Raw genomic sequence first — 13,678 nt, forward strand, 5'->3', positions numbered from 1 at the left:
CATAACAAAATGTATTATTGCAAGCAATTTACATGATCAATTCTGAGAATTGAATACATTGCACAATACCATTAAAATTTTCCAAATAGCTACTATATGTAAAATACCTACTTGAGGACCCTCTCCAGTTGTCCCTGGCTGTTGTATCGATATACAGGATCCTTGAGCTGTCCCACAGTGGAGTAAGTCAATTGAGCCGTAAAATCCTCTGCATTCTCGTCTTGCTGCGAGCTGAAAGTAACCCTTTGTAGTTTATTGTCCTGCGAAATGACGAAGTATCGTCCCTCTCTGATTTTGGGCTGCTGGTTGTCTTTAATATCTTGTGAAGTTACTGGCTCCTCATCGTCGGGATAAATGATTTTAAATTTCGGATCAGGCGGACCGTACTGGTTGGACGGTCGTGAGATGGGAATAATCTCTTCGTTGGCTATATCCAGTTGTTTCGGAGGAATATAATTTGGCTGGGGTCTTTCCACTGGCTCAAACTGGTCCACTCGGGCCTTTGTGATTTCCACTCCTTGGATAGGAAGCACAGATTCGTTAGGTAAGTTGAACGGAATCTGCGGATGCCACCCTGCTGGAGCATAGGGTGCTGTACGTCCACCAGTGGAATCTACTTCAGCTCGTACAATGGCCAAAATTGGCAACAGTAGAAGTAACTTTAGGAATGCCATAAGATTTACGATTCAATTTTTATTAAATAACTCCACATCATACCTTTGTCACCATTTTAATGAACGTTTCGGTTGAAACTGCGGTGCAGTGTTTGGGACTTGCTCATTTTTATATTGAACAATTGGAACCATTGCAATATTTATCATGCCGGACACGCACCTTGTTCGTCTGACACCAATTGGACTGCATCTGTTCCATCTTCAGACAACATAGTCACGTATCCAGCCGACAAAACTAAAGAAGAATCAAATGCACACAACCTTGACAACGGATGAGCGAATAATTGGCAAAGGCTCAAATTTGGTTTCGACCACATACGTTAGTTAACGTTCGTCAACTTGTAGATGCACCCAAAAAGTGAAAGGGAAAGTAACCAAGTAGCGATGAATTGCTAAAGAATTCAAGGAAAATAGAACAAAGGAGATTTGAATGTAATTATTATTTACTTAAGTGACTATGCTCTTCAAGAATATTGAGTAAATGCATGCTCAGCAAATTTAATTTTTTTGAAAATACGTTATTTCTAGGGTGACCCCTTTCAAATTTATTTGTAATATGCAGCCACACTGCTGCGTCGAGCATTTTGTGTCTTCCGCCTACGGCCTTTTAATGTACAACAGACGGTCACACTGTGCATGTGGAATTTTGAGAAAACATTGACAAAAATTTGTAATTTAACTGCTTAATTTGAGGAATAAATGCGTACATATGTTAATTAGTTGCAGTATCAGAGCCAGTGAGCAATGTGCACGTGCTTACTATGCCTAACACCGAGAAATCAGCGAGATTTATGTGACAAAATTCCATAAACAAATCAGCGTGCAGCTCGAGCAGAACCTGGTAATACAGAATTCAGCAGGACGAAGCAATTAATTCCAACATTTGGTTGTATTCCAGATATGCGGTAAATGCAATATTATGCGCCAGTGGCCACGGAGCCCGCCGGAACCACCAAAACCATGTGGCCCAACTGCCACCTAAACGCCGTGCTGCTCGTCCTGGCAGTGCTGGCGTGCCCCACTAGCAGTCAACATGTTCCTCTGGCCATGGCCAACTCAACTAGCAACCAACAAGTGCCTACGGATCCTGGCTTCATGCCCCTGCAGCAGTCGCCGGGAAGCGTGTTTTTCGTGCACCACAACCAGCAGAATGCCATGCAGCTGCGACACAGTATGGAGGGCAAGCTGCGGAACATTCGCAATACGGAGCTGAGGGTGGCCAATATCCAGGTGGGTTATCTATACTATTTGAGCTTTTAAACTCATCTTTAATGCCCAAATATGCGTGCAGGAAATCTTCGACTCCATGCACTTCAGCAGCGCCAACGGAGCTCCAAACACGCGTCAGGCTCCGAACAACGATAGCAACCTGGTCAATCCCCAGCTGCAGCGGGATTTGCAATTATTCAGCAGTCGTCTGAGCAAGAAACTCCAGAAAGCCACCTACGTGGTGTTGGAACTGCGCGAACTCCTGCGCTACAACCTCACCAAGGTCTGGCAATACAGCTACGACGACGAGGATGAGGAGTCTGAGAGCGAAATGGATCTAGAAATGGAGCTGGAAGATCTACATGCACGGAACACGGCCTCAACAACCGATGAGCATATGCAGCTCTACTTGAACACCCAAATAGAGAGCTGCCAACCTGACTACGAAACGGACTTAGAGTACGGCTCCTCGTCGACCCAATCAATTCACTACAACAGGCAGCAGATTCAAATACTAAACTATCTGAAGTCGGATGATGCACGCGCTACCTTCCTGAATGAGAACAATGCCCGTTCCTTGGCTGTCAATGGCTACATATCGAATCAACTAGTTTTACTCAAGCGCAGGCTCAGTCGAAGCGATGCGGAAAATTCGAATAGCAAGCCAATTAGTGGCAACCACTTTAAACATATATATTTCCTGTCCAATTCGGATGGAGCCTCTGCCAGCCTTCACTTTCGTCAGCTCTACGTGTCAGCTATTAAGCAAAAATTTGTGCTCTTCCTTATCGACGTCGGATCAGCTCTAACCGCGGAGTTATTCGACCTCTCAAAAAGCTTTGGTAAACTATTGATTCTTGTTGAAAGGCAAAAAAATAATTTGTCTTTATTTTCAGTTCACGAAATGCTTCAACTGCTGGAGGATACGGATAAAGTATCACTGGTGACGGTTTCGAGTGAGGCGAACTTTATGTCTCTAGAAACCTTTCCCGCCGAGGCTGGCCACGGCATTTACAGTGCAACTCGCGCGCACAAGGAGGAAATAATTAGCTACATTAACAACTTAAGCCGGGCGCAAGCTTTAACAAACCACTCCTTGGGATTTGAGTACTCCTTTGAGCTACTTCATCGACTGCAACAGTCGGGAATGATAAACACGGCAGATCAACCAGTAGAATTCGTTTACATCACTCGTGGTCTCCTGACCAACTTATCTGATGCGATGGCAGTACTGCGAGTAGTGGCCGACGGTCAAAGACGACTTAGGGCTCCTGTTATTATTAACACATGTGCGGTGGTGCTCGACGAAAAGCGGATTATGTATGAAAAGCAATTCCTTAATGATGTGGCCACTCAGAACTACACCAAGTACGAGATCGATGTGGCCAGTTGGTGGCCCAGTGGACAGGCGGCGTCTCAGTTGGTTGGACGCTTCTATGTGCTCAGCAAAATGCACGCGGAGACGACGTTACCCCAAACGAGTTCACGGATATTTGGACAGCTCTTTCAAGAGCGATATTTGAGCGATACGCTAGAAGTTCATCCTCCAGTTGTGGACGCAGACAGCGGAGGTGAGTACAAAAACAATTAAACTTGATTACACAATCACAATCATTATTTGGCCTCTCTGCAGATGTTCTTGTCTCCATCACGCATGCCGTTCCTCCCTACGGTGTTGTAGGAGTAAACTTGTACCTGTCGGATCTGCTCGAGGATCTACTTAACTACCCCAGTACTACATCCAGTTCCAAACAGGGCCTAGGGTATGCCTTTCTACTCGATCGCGCGACGGGAAATACGCTAGCTCATCCGGCTTTCCCGCGACCGCTCATTCAGCGCGAGACCTCATATCCCGTAAACATCGCTTATCTGGAAAACGCCACGGATTTTTCCAGCCATATACGGGACCGCCTTCTACGCGAGGACAGCGGTAATGTCACTACGGATGTCTATGTGGGCAGACAGCGGCTCCAGCGTACCTACTACTGGCAATCCGTGCTGGGATTTTATGTACTGTGCCTGGTAAGCAGTGGAGGCGACCCTCTGCGCAATGTTTCCTCCACGCAACGATATAACCTGAAGGACACCGTGTCCAACTACGAGCCCGGCTACTACGGCGAGAGCATGGACCTACTCTATCATCGTCTGGACTTAAATCAGGGCGGCAATGCGCCGCCCAAAACCTGTCGCTACTTCAGACAAATAGCCACAATGGGTGAGTTTTAATGATACTCTAATAGGTCTGAACGTTACAACATAATATGATATGTTAAAATTTTCCAGATGCTCCAACTCTGTTCCTGAGTGCTGCCGCATTCGAGTCTCCGTTCGGATTCCTTCACAACAACAGGCCTCGCACCCAGCTGCGACATGTGGAGTCCATAATGGCCTATCTTCGCGACTCAAGTGGTCTGCTGGCCAATATGGGGCTGCGTCCCAGTATTCGACACGAGGTGAGTGTTCTGTACCAGGCGATGCAGCAGCTGAGGCGCCGGCACCAGGACGCAAGGGGATCACTCCGTAGCCATGTCATTCGACGGTACATCGCCAGTGTGAGCGGGGTGCTGCAATTGTTCCCAGGTTGCTTGCTCAGCAGCAGCTATGATCCAACACGGCGGCCATGGTTCCGACAGGCAATGGCGCAGCCGGGCAAGATTGTTAGCACAGCTCCGTATCTGGATGCCGGTGGAGCTGGATACATAATCACAATTGCGCACACCATCTTTGAAGGCAAGGCCCATGCGCTGCACTCTGCCCAGCAGGACAGACCAGTAGCAGTGGTAGCCCTGGACGTTCCATATGCCTTCTACTATCGCCTGATCCTGGAGGGCACTCCGATCTGCCAGCTGCCACACATAAAGTGTCTGCTGTTCGAGCACGAAGGATATTTGTTGGCCCACCCGAGCATGATGCAACCCGCCACACTCACGAAAAATCAGCGGCGTCCACATGAGCACCTCACTCACAAGGAATCGTATTTGGCCAACGACATGTTGAACCACGGCCAGTTGGTACGAAAACTCGGCTGTGCCAGCTACCAAAATCGCACGTTGCAGCGTTACTACGCCTTTAACACCTCTCTGTCCAGCATCCTGGGCAACGTGGTGCACGGCGAGCGAACCAAGTACGCGATTGCCCTGATCCGCGGCAGCAATCTATTCGCCGCCGTCCTAAACTCCAGCTGCGATGGCGGCGCCTTTTGTCCGTGCAGCACAATCGATAGAGAGTGTCTAAACTGCAAGCGGATGGACCAAACAGACTGTGAGTGTCCATGCGAGTGCCCAATGGTCGGAGACAGCAGCTCACCATCGCCTCTCATGTACTTTGCCAACTACACGCGACAATTCCCTTACTGTCCGCCACCAAGTGAACATTTCATTGCACTTCCACCGACCACGCAGCTACTTAGCGCTCTGCCGAATTGTCCCGGTTCCGCTGGCATATGCGAAACATACTCCACTCAAAGGGAATGCCTCGGAGTGATGGGCTGCGAATGGTGCCAGCTGGATGTGGATGGCAATAGTTTTTCGACCGCCTTCTGCTCGTCCCAGGCGAGCTGCTTCAACGGAGTTCTTGCCTCCCTGACGCCCTATGGTGAACTGGACGAGATGGAACTGCTGGCCGCCCACAATCCACAGAGAGAGCAGCACGCTTACTCTGCCTTTGGTCCGCTGGGAGGAGCCATTGTGGTCCTTGTAATGGTGATAGGGTTTGCCATCTACTGCTACAGACACAATCTGGATGCCCAGACGCAGGAGCACTTCTATGTGGATTCGGTGCAGGAAGAGAATTATGGCTTGCCACTGTCCAGGTTCAACTTTGACGATTGCAAAGCGCATGACGAGCCGCCTCTTGGTGGTGGCTACGACCACGCATCTGCACAGCGACAGCTGATGCACGCGGCGGATATTTCGCCCTACCACGTTTCCAGCGGGAGTAGCTATCGCAGGCCACCCAACGGTGAGTCGGATCACGGCTACAGCACAATGACGCCGCACGAGGACAGCTCTGACCAGCAGTGCTTCACGCTGGCGGAACCTTTGCTACTGCACGACAAGCGGCACAGCAAGTCGGACACCATGTCCATATCCACGTCCATATCGAGTCCCACGAATCGCCAGCAGTCCTCCTCCCAGCCAAACACGCATCCCTATTTGAGCAATCAGCCGACCTCAAAGACGGAACGCTACAAGCAGGTGCAGGCCACGCCCTCGCCATGTCGCGGACCGCCGGCAGGTGGTGTTTACGGGCAGACGACGTTGCCCCTCGAGGTGGATGAGTCCCGGCCACACTACATCCTGGCACCAGTGACGGTGCACCGGCACATGGAAACTGCCGAATCGTAGTCCACATAGCGTTGTTAAGTTTTAGAGCGTAAGATGTCCGCTTGTTTGCCAATATAGTTTTGTAAGTTTCCAAATGGGCAGTTCAACTGCCGCCAGTCCAGAATGCTGGGCCCGCATTCCAAACTCGCTATGTGCTTTGTGAGCTCGCGGTGGCCTCCATGGTTGGCCCATCTGTATCTAATAGAGCCTCCGAGGACGAGATGAACACCAACTATTAAGTGATGACATTGTTTCTGCCATTTTTGATCGATGTATTGTATTGTATTGTATTTTACTGTAATTTATTGCAAAAAGTATTACTACTTATTATGTGCAGCTATATACTTCCGATATTTTTAGCATTTATTTGATAAGCACCAACCACAGAAATGTACTTACTTGTCTGATTGTAAGATACCATGTCGTATACCGTTTTTTGTAATAGCCCCTAAGACCACAGAGTTACTAACTACTGACTTTAGTAATACACATCTATAATAGCATTGTACGTTTCAAATAAAGTGTTTAAATTTTGCAGAATCCCACAAGATCTTAACCTTGATCCAGAGCGATCCGATGAATCGATTGAGTTGCCAATTTCTCGTCCTCCGATCAGCTGGCCGTACGTTAATGAAATTATTTTTACACCTATACATGTTATACTCAAACCAGACGCTGCTCAATGGGCAAGTATTGCCAATTTATAAATAACAATCTCTATTCGTGGGTTGTCAGGTGCCCTATGGAGCCAATATATTCAAAGCTTTGCTAAAGGCAGTCTCTTCATGCCGTTTAGCTGTGCGTTTGTGATGTAATTTTTTACCCGATACCCAACCGTTTCGAACCGTTATCAACCGGTTGGCTTCGCACTCGGCTGACAACCCTGAACAGAAGCTGCTAGCTCTCACTATTCCATTGCAGCCACTGCATTTGGTTTTCTGGTCTGGCGCACGACGAACGTTGTTTTGGGTGCCCACATTTCAGCCCAACAACGACTCTATACTTCAACTATATTTCGGCCCTATCTGCACTCCACCTCCTTCGATACCCCGCACTTTGAAGTGAGTGTTTCAGTTTGTTCGGTGTTTTGAGCACCGTTCGGTTTTTGAACATTTTAGAAATATATACGTAAAAAGTGATCCAATACGTACCCAGACGGAAACATTACGCAATGCATAAAAAGTGTTTGGCGAATGGGAAAAAACAATAGTTATGTAAAAAATAATGCATCTATAGATTCCCGATCTAAAAATAACACGTTAAAAAAGAAAAAAGAAATTCTGTCCTACCAAAGTGATTTCGGATTGAATATATTATTGATAATGCTTATCATCAAATATTAGTATTAAATAGTTAAATAATAAAGATAACAGGGAAGCAATGTTGTTGACATAACTGAATAATCTTTTTGGCTGGAAGAACTGTATTTCTTTCTACTTAAAAATTGTATATAAACATTAATATATAGATTTAAAAACCATTCTAGTAGACAATTGAGTACTTAGTATAGGTGGCACTACTTGGAGTTCATTTTGTTACATCATGACCTTAACCTTAAACCATTGATCCCTTTTCCTAGGCACTTCTTTAAGGCACCATGTTCAAGTCCCTGATCGATGCCGCGCAGAACTCAACGTTCAAGTCGCCATTCACCAGCGTCAACTGCCAGGCCGCTCCGCCCACTTCTGCCCCCTCATCCTCCGCAGTGGTGACCCCCACGCTCAGGGATGTTGCTCCTCGCCAGCTGACTCCAAACCACAACATCGCTGCCGCTGCTGTTGCCGAGGGTGGTAAGTGGACATACTCCTCCTGGATCCATGAGTTGGATAAAATTATTATTAATCTTGTGCAGATTCCTGCGAATTCGGCTCGAACCACTACTTCCTGCTGTGCGGCCTGGGCGGCATCATCTCGTGCGGCTCCACACACACCATGGTGGTGCCCTTGGATTTGGTCAAGTGCCGCCTGCAGGTGGACCCGGCCAAGTACAAGAGCGTGTTCACCGGTTTCCGCATCAGCTTGGCGGAGGAGGGCGTCCGCGGACTGGCCAAGGGATGGGCACCCACCTTCATCGGCTACTCGATGCAGGGTCTGTGCAAGTTCGGCCTGTACGAGGTCTTCAAGAAGGTGTACGGTGATGCTATTGGCGAGGAGAACGCATTCCTCTACAGAACCGGACTCTATCTGGCCGCCTCGGCCTCCGCCGAGTTCTTCGCCGACATCGCCCTGGCGCCCATGGAGGCGGCCAAGGTCAAGATCCAGACCACGCCCGGATTCGCCAAGACATTGCGCGAGGCTCTGCCCAAGATGACGGCCCAGGAGGGCGTGGCCGCCTTCTACAAGGGCCTGGTGCCGCTGTGGATGCGCCAGATCCCCTACACCATGATGAAGTTCGCCTGCTTCGAGCGGACGCTGGAGCTGCTGTACAAGTACGTGGTGCCCAAGCCGCGTGCCGATTGCACCAAGGGTGAGCAGTTGGTGGTGACCTTCGCCGCCGGCTACATTGCCGGTGTATTCTGCGCCATCGTCTCGCATCCGGCGGACACAGTGGTGTCCAAGCTGAACCAGGCCAAGGGTGCCTCCGCCCTGGATGTGGCCAAGCAGCTGGGTTGGTCTGGTGAGTACTGGCATATTTGAGGATCTCCACCAGCATCTGAAACTATCACGTTTTTCCTATTTCAGGATTGTGGGGCGGTTTGGTGCCCAGGATCGTGATGATCGGCACATTGACCGCCGCCCAGTGGTTCATCTACGATGCCGTCAAGGTGTTCCTGCGCATGCCACGCCCACCACCACCAGAAATGCCCGAGTCCCTGAAGAAGAAGCTGGGCGTGACTGGCGAGCAGTAAACCAAATACTCGTATAAGCTAACTGTTTTTAAATTTAGAGCGAGCAGAATGTTAATCGAATTAAACTTGATTTGTATAGATAAACCACCCAGTAAATAAAACCACACACAAATTAAGCACTATTAATATCAAGGGGTAACAAAAATATAAAGAATATAAAAAATATAATTAATATTCAAAATAGCCGCCAGACTCAAGATCCAACATTTACCTCATTTTCCAACACTATTTTAGCACTTTTAGTTCGACACCGAACAGCTGTGCATAACAGCCCTGTCCAATGTCAACAAACAGCGGGAAGAAGAAGCAGCATTCAACACGCGGTTTTTTTAACTGCATGTTTATTAAACTTCTATTAAGTAAAAACATTGAATAATGGTTCAGAATAAGCAGAAAACAGCGAAGCCACCAAAACTACTAAAAGGCGCGGCCAAGGAGCCTGCACTTGCGAAGGCGGAGAACTGGCAAAAGGTGAAAATCAAGGGCCACGTGATATCCGACGATTGTGGCGGCTACGAGGGATTAATTGGTCTGGAGGTGCTCAAGGACTACGATGCATCGCTGGTGAAGTCCTCGCAGAAGAGGACTACGTCCCGGAATCCAGACAGAGAGCGCAAGACGAAGAGCAAGAAGCGGAAGGTATCGAAGGGCGGCGAGGAAGAATCCAGCGAGAGTTCCAGCGAATCCGAGAGCGAGGATGAAGTGGCAGTCGCTGCCAGGAGCAGTAGAAAAGCCCGTCTGGCCGAGCGTCATGCGCAAAAAATGCAAAAACTTAAGGAGAAACGGGAAAAGCGAAAGGAGCTGCGTAAACAAAAGAAGTCAAAGGGAGAGGAAAAGGAAAACGACCACAGTGAGGATTCCAGTGATGAACACGCGGCAGATCGCTTTGCGCTACTCAGGCCACCACCATCAGACACTGAAGAAGAAGTGGCCAAGGCGGAAGATTCGGCAGACCAGCAGGACTCCAGCGACGAAGAAGCACCTGAATTAGTGCCAATCTCCACGGGCGAAGGCGAAGATGTATCCGCCTGGAACGGCCTGGGTGTTCCCGCATCCATTCTGCGTGCCCTCGGCGAGCAAGGCTTCAAGGCGCCCACTCAAATTCAGGCACTGACTCTGCCGGCTGCCATCCACGGCAAAAAGGACATCCTTGGAGCAGCGGAAACGGGCAGCGGTAAGACCCTGGCCTTTGGCATACCCATGCTTGCCGGAATCATGGAGCTAAAGCAACGGAATATTCGTTCTGGCATACGCAAGGCGCCCAAGGTGAAGGGGCAGCAGCCGGAGCCAGCGGCAGATGAGCACGAGCTAACGCCTCCGCCGGAGGAACTGGATCATGTTTCCGGTGCCAGTGATGAGGAGAGTGATGCCGAGGAGCATGCCCAGCGCATGCAGACACCCCTGTACGGTCTGGTTCTCACACCCACCAGGGAGTTGGCCGTGCAGGTTAAGAATCACCTGGTGGCTGCTGCCAAGTATACGGGCATTCGAGTGGCAGCCATCTTCGGAGGTCTAGCAGTTGCGAAACAAGAGCGAGTACTGCGCCAGTGTCCGGACATCGTGGTGGCCACACCTGGTCGCCTCTGGGAACTCTACGCCCAAGGTAATCGACATCTGGGCAAGATCGAGGATGTCAGTTTTCTGGTCATCGACGAAACGGATCGCATGGTGGAGAAGGGACACTTCGAGGAGCTGCGCAGTCTGCTCAAGGTTCTCAATTCGGACGAGCAGAAAAAGCATCAGCGCCAAAATTTCGTTTACTCGGCCACTCTGACGTTGGTTCACGATCTTCCCGATCACATGCAAAGTAAGTTACTTGGCTCTTTCTTGATTTCCAAAACTAACAAGAACTTCTTTACGTTTAGAGCGAAATGTGGGTAAGCGGCCGAAGTTTGTGAAACAGACAGTGGATCAGAAAATTGAAAGTCTTATTGAGGAGTTGGGCATCTCCCAACCGAAGATTGTGGATATAACCAGCTCCCAGCGTAAGTATTCAAAGCTAATCATGGACAAAAGACCAGATTTATAGGGCTCATCTGCAGAAACCGCACAAACATTGACCGAGAGCCGCCTGCTGTGCCCCATCGATCATAAGGACTACCATCTTTACTACTTCATTCAGCGCCACCCAGGCCGCACCATTGTTTTTTGCAATTCCATCGACTGCGTCAAACGACTTGCCACACTATTCGGCCTGCTGGACTGCAATCCCCTGCCCCTGCATGCCAACATGATCCAGAAGCAGCGTCTGAAGAACCTGGAGCGATTCCGTGACAGTCCCACGGGTTTGCTGATAGCCACTGATGTGGCTGCTCGTGGTCTAGACATACCAAATGTGGAGCATGTGATCCACTACCAAGTGCCGCGCACCAGTGAGAACTACGTACACAGATCGGGCCGCACAGCACGAGCGAATAAGCATGGCATAACAGTCATGTTTATGGAGCCGGGAGAGGTCAAGAGCTATGTTAAGCTGTACAAAACGTTGGAGAGAAGTGAGTGAAACAGCCATTTTACATGAAAGATGTTATACATATGGGCTTACTTCTCAGCTGAGGATCTGCCGCTTTTTCCTATCTCGGAGCGTTTTCTGGGAGCTGTGCGCGAGCGTGTGAATCTGGCGCGCGATCTGGACAAGGAAGAACTGAAGCTAAAGCGCGTGCAGAGTGAGCGCGGCTGGATGAAGAAGCACGCCGAGGAAATGGACATGATCATTGATGGCTACAATGACGCATCGTAAGTGCTCTGACCCAGGCCTCACCCAAATGAAGTCTAAAGCTATATTGCTATTGCAGTGGCAGCGACCAGGATGAGGACCCATTCGTGATAGAGCGCCGTCGCAATCGGCTGCGCGTGGAGACAGTCAGAGCCCAGCTTCATGCCCTCCTGGCACAGCCCATCTTCCCCAGGGGCTTCAGCTTCAAGTACCCTAACAGCGAGGCGGCCCAATTAGCCACGAGTCACACGCAGAGTGCCGTGGAGACCATGAAGGCGGCCATAGAAGACCAGAAGCAGGCCAAAAAAGACCGCAACAAACGAAAACGGAAGGCGTAAACTAACTTAAAGCTGTTTTATTGAATAAGAAAAAGGCTAAAGCTCTGTATCTTTGTATCAATGCTTGGCAACAAAGTATCGCACACCTCCGTCTGTCAATGAGCGAGCGTGCTTGGCCAGCAATGTGGAAACGGACAAATTCGGGGTGGTAAAGCACCTGGATATAAAACCGAAAATCAAAACAACTTCTTGGCATGTGTTAGAATTACTTACTCTATGTAGGGTTCCATTTCCTCCATTGTCCATCTCTGCTTAGTCTTGAATAGGGCCCGCATGCGATCGTTAATATTGGTGGGCAGTAGCTCCTCTGCCAGCGAGCGGATGCAGGGCTGAGCGCCCTCCTTGTCGCAAATGCCCAGACCACGTAGGTACTTCAAGTCGCAGGACATGCCCTCGGGTAGCGCCTCCTGCCAGGTGCGCATGAACTCCTCATTGCGGAATCGCAAGCCCGGCTGAAGAATGTTCTGTGCCACAATTCGGGAGACCATCGACTCCTGGTACTCAAACTTTCCCGGGCTACGTTCGCTTGGCGTGGTATAGATGTCAAAAAGCCCAGTCACTACCTCCTCTGGTGCTATGCCCTTCAGGGCGCTGATGGTTTCCTCCCTTTCCACTTCGTCCAAAGCCCAGGAGTTTTCACTTATCAATCCCAGCATAATGTTAATAATGCGATATTCGTACTCGTATTCCATCACGCGCATTCGCCCGTCCAACTCCATGGCGCGATAGTGGTTCAATCCCTCCAGGAACTGACCCCGACTGCATTGCACCGTGTCCAGGAGCTGAGAAAAGGTGAAGAGCAGCTTTTGCTCGATGCAGAACTCGTTCTCCGGCCCAGAATATCGAGTTAGCTGCAGCAGTTCGCCCAGCTTGCGAAAGCGCGGTTTGATCTCGCGGCACTCGAAGTACTCGTGGAACACCTTGAGCACCGGCCGCTGCTCCAGAGTCCTAGGCACTTCCAGTTCATCCTCCGCACTGTCGTTGAGGCTGCGCTCTAGGGAGGTATTGGCGTTGCCAGTGCGCGGACTTTTCAGCGGAGAGGTGCTGGTAGCGGCGGCAAACTTGAGGTCCGGCACCAGCAACAGGCTGTTGGAGATTTCCGCTCCCTTCACGTCGTAGGTTCGCTCATCGGTGCACAGCACCAGTTTCTCGTTCTGGCCACCCTTGAAATACAGCGTCTGGCCGTCGCGGATTTGTCCCAGCATGTGCCCGTCCAGCTCCAGAAGGCGCAGATTGTCAGAATCCACGTCCGCCGACGGAAAGTACAGGGCCTGGGTGAGTTGGGTCAACTGGCGCTCGTCCAGTTTGGCGTGCTTCACAATGGCCTTCACATCCTCCGGCGTGCGAACGTAGCTAGCGGGTGGTTGGGTTTCATTAGAGTGTTAAAACCGCCTTTGCGATGGCACTCACAGCTGGGAAGCATTCTCATCAACCTCCATGGACTCCATGTCCATGTTTGCTGCATGTAAACAAAAATTAATTGACCAAAAAAGTGAGCGGGAAAAAGTAGTGAGACCAATTCACAGCGATTTTGATTCCGTTGAGGGTATTCAGCTGGCTTTAAGCA

At 49.8% G+C, this 13,678-nt stretch overlaps 5 protein-coding genes across 5 annotated transcripts; 3 read left to right on the top strand and 2 right to left on the bottom strand.

Moving 5' to 3' along the window:
• Window positions 1-107: 107 nt before the first annotated feature.
• Window positions 108-732, bottom strand: LOC6547592. Its single transcript, XM_001974855.2, has 2 exons — window positions 718-732; window positions 108-659 (listed from the first exon to the last, which is right to left on the bottom strand). Exons 1-2 carry the CDS (start codon window positions 727-729, stop codon window positions 108-110), a joined length of 564 nt encoding a protein of 187 aa, XP_001974891.2. The 5' UTR covers window positions 730-732.
• Window positions 733-1,266: 534 nt separating this feature from the next.
• Window positions 1,267-6,748, top strand: LOC6547626 (VWFA and cache domain-containing protein CG16868). The gene is made up of 6 exons (XM_001974854.3): window positions 1,267-1,515; window positions 1,573-1,904; window positions 1,966-2,725; window positions 2,780-3,454; window positions 3,517-4,098; window positions 4,167-6,748. The coding sequence occupies exons 2-6, from the start codon at window positions 1,584-1,586 to the stop codon at window positions 6,227-6,229; spliced, it is 4,401 nt and encodes a 1,466-aa protein (XP_001974890.2). The 5' UTR covers window positions 1,267-1,515; window positions 1,573-1,583; the 3' UTR covers window positions 6,230-6,748.
• Window positions 6,749-6,957: 209 nt separating this feature from the next.
• Window positions 6,958-9,173, top strand: LOC6547625 (phosphate carrier protein, mitochondrial). The gene is made up of 4 exons (XM_001974853.3): window positions 6,958-7,269; window positions 7,788-7,998; window positions 8,061-8,825; window positions 8,891-9,173. The coding sequence occupies exons 2-4, from the start codon at window positions 7,806-7,808 to the stop codon at window positions 9,055-9,057; spliced, it is 1,125 nt and encodes a 374-aa protein (XP_001974889.1). The 5' UTR covers window positions 6,958-7,269; window positions 7,788-7,805; the 3' UTR covers window positions 9,058-9,173.
• Window positions 9,174-9,322: 149 nt separating this feature from the next.
• Window positions 9,323-12,296, top strand: LOC6547624 (ATP-dependent RNA helicase DDX24). The gene is made up of 5 exons (XM_001974852.3): window positions 9,323-10,864; window positions 10,923-11,042; window positions 11,100-11,552; window positions 11,610-11,793; window positions 11,853-12,296. The coding sequence occupies exons 1-5, from the start codon at window positions 9,433-9,435 to the stop codon at window positions 12,109-12,111; spliced, it is 2,448 nt and encodes an 815-aa protein (XP_001974888.1). The 5' UTR covers window positions 9,323-9,432; the 3' UTR covers window positions 12,112-12,296.
• LOC6547623 (sister chromatid cohesion protein DCC1) lies at window positions 12,115-13,666 on the bottom strand. The gene is made up of 3 exons (XM_001974851.3): window positions 13,522-13,666; window positions 12,325-13,464; window positions 12,115-12,268 (listed from the first exon to the last, which is right to left on the bottom strand). Exons 1-3 carry the CDS (start codon window positions 13,563-13,565, stop codon window positions 12,169-12,171), a joined length of 1,284 nt encoding a protein of 427 aa, XP_001974887.3. The 5' UTR covers window positions 13,566-13,666; the 3' UTR covers window positions 12,115-12,168.
• Between the last annotated feature and the right edge of the window lie 12 nt (window positions 13,667-13,678).

The sequence above is a fragment of the Drosophila erecta genome, unplaced genomic scaffold, assembly GCF_003286155.1.
Source record: "Drosophila erecta strain 14021-0224.00,06,07 unplaced genomic scaffold, DereRS2 tig00000092-arrow-pilon, whole genome shotgun sequence".
NCBI lineage: Eukaryota > Metazoa > Arthropoda > Insecta > Diptera > Drosophilidae > Drosophila > Drosophila erecta.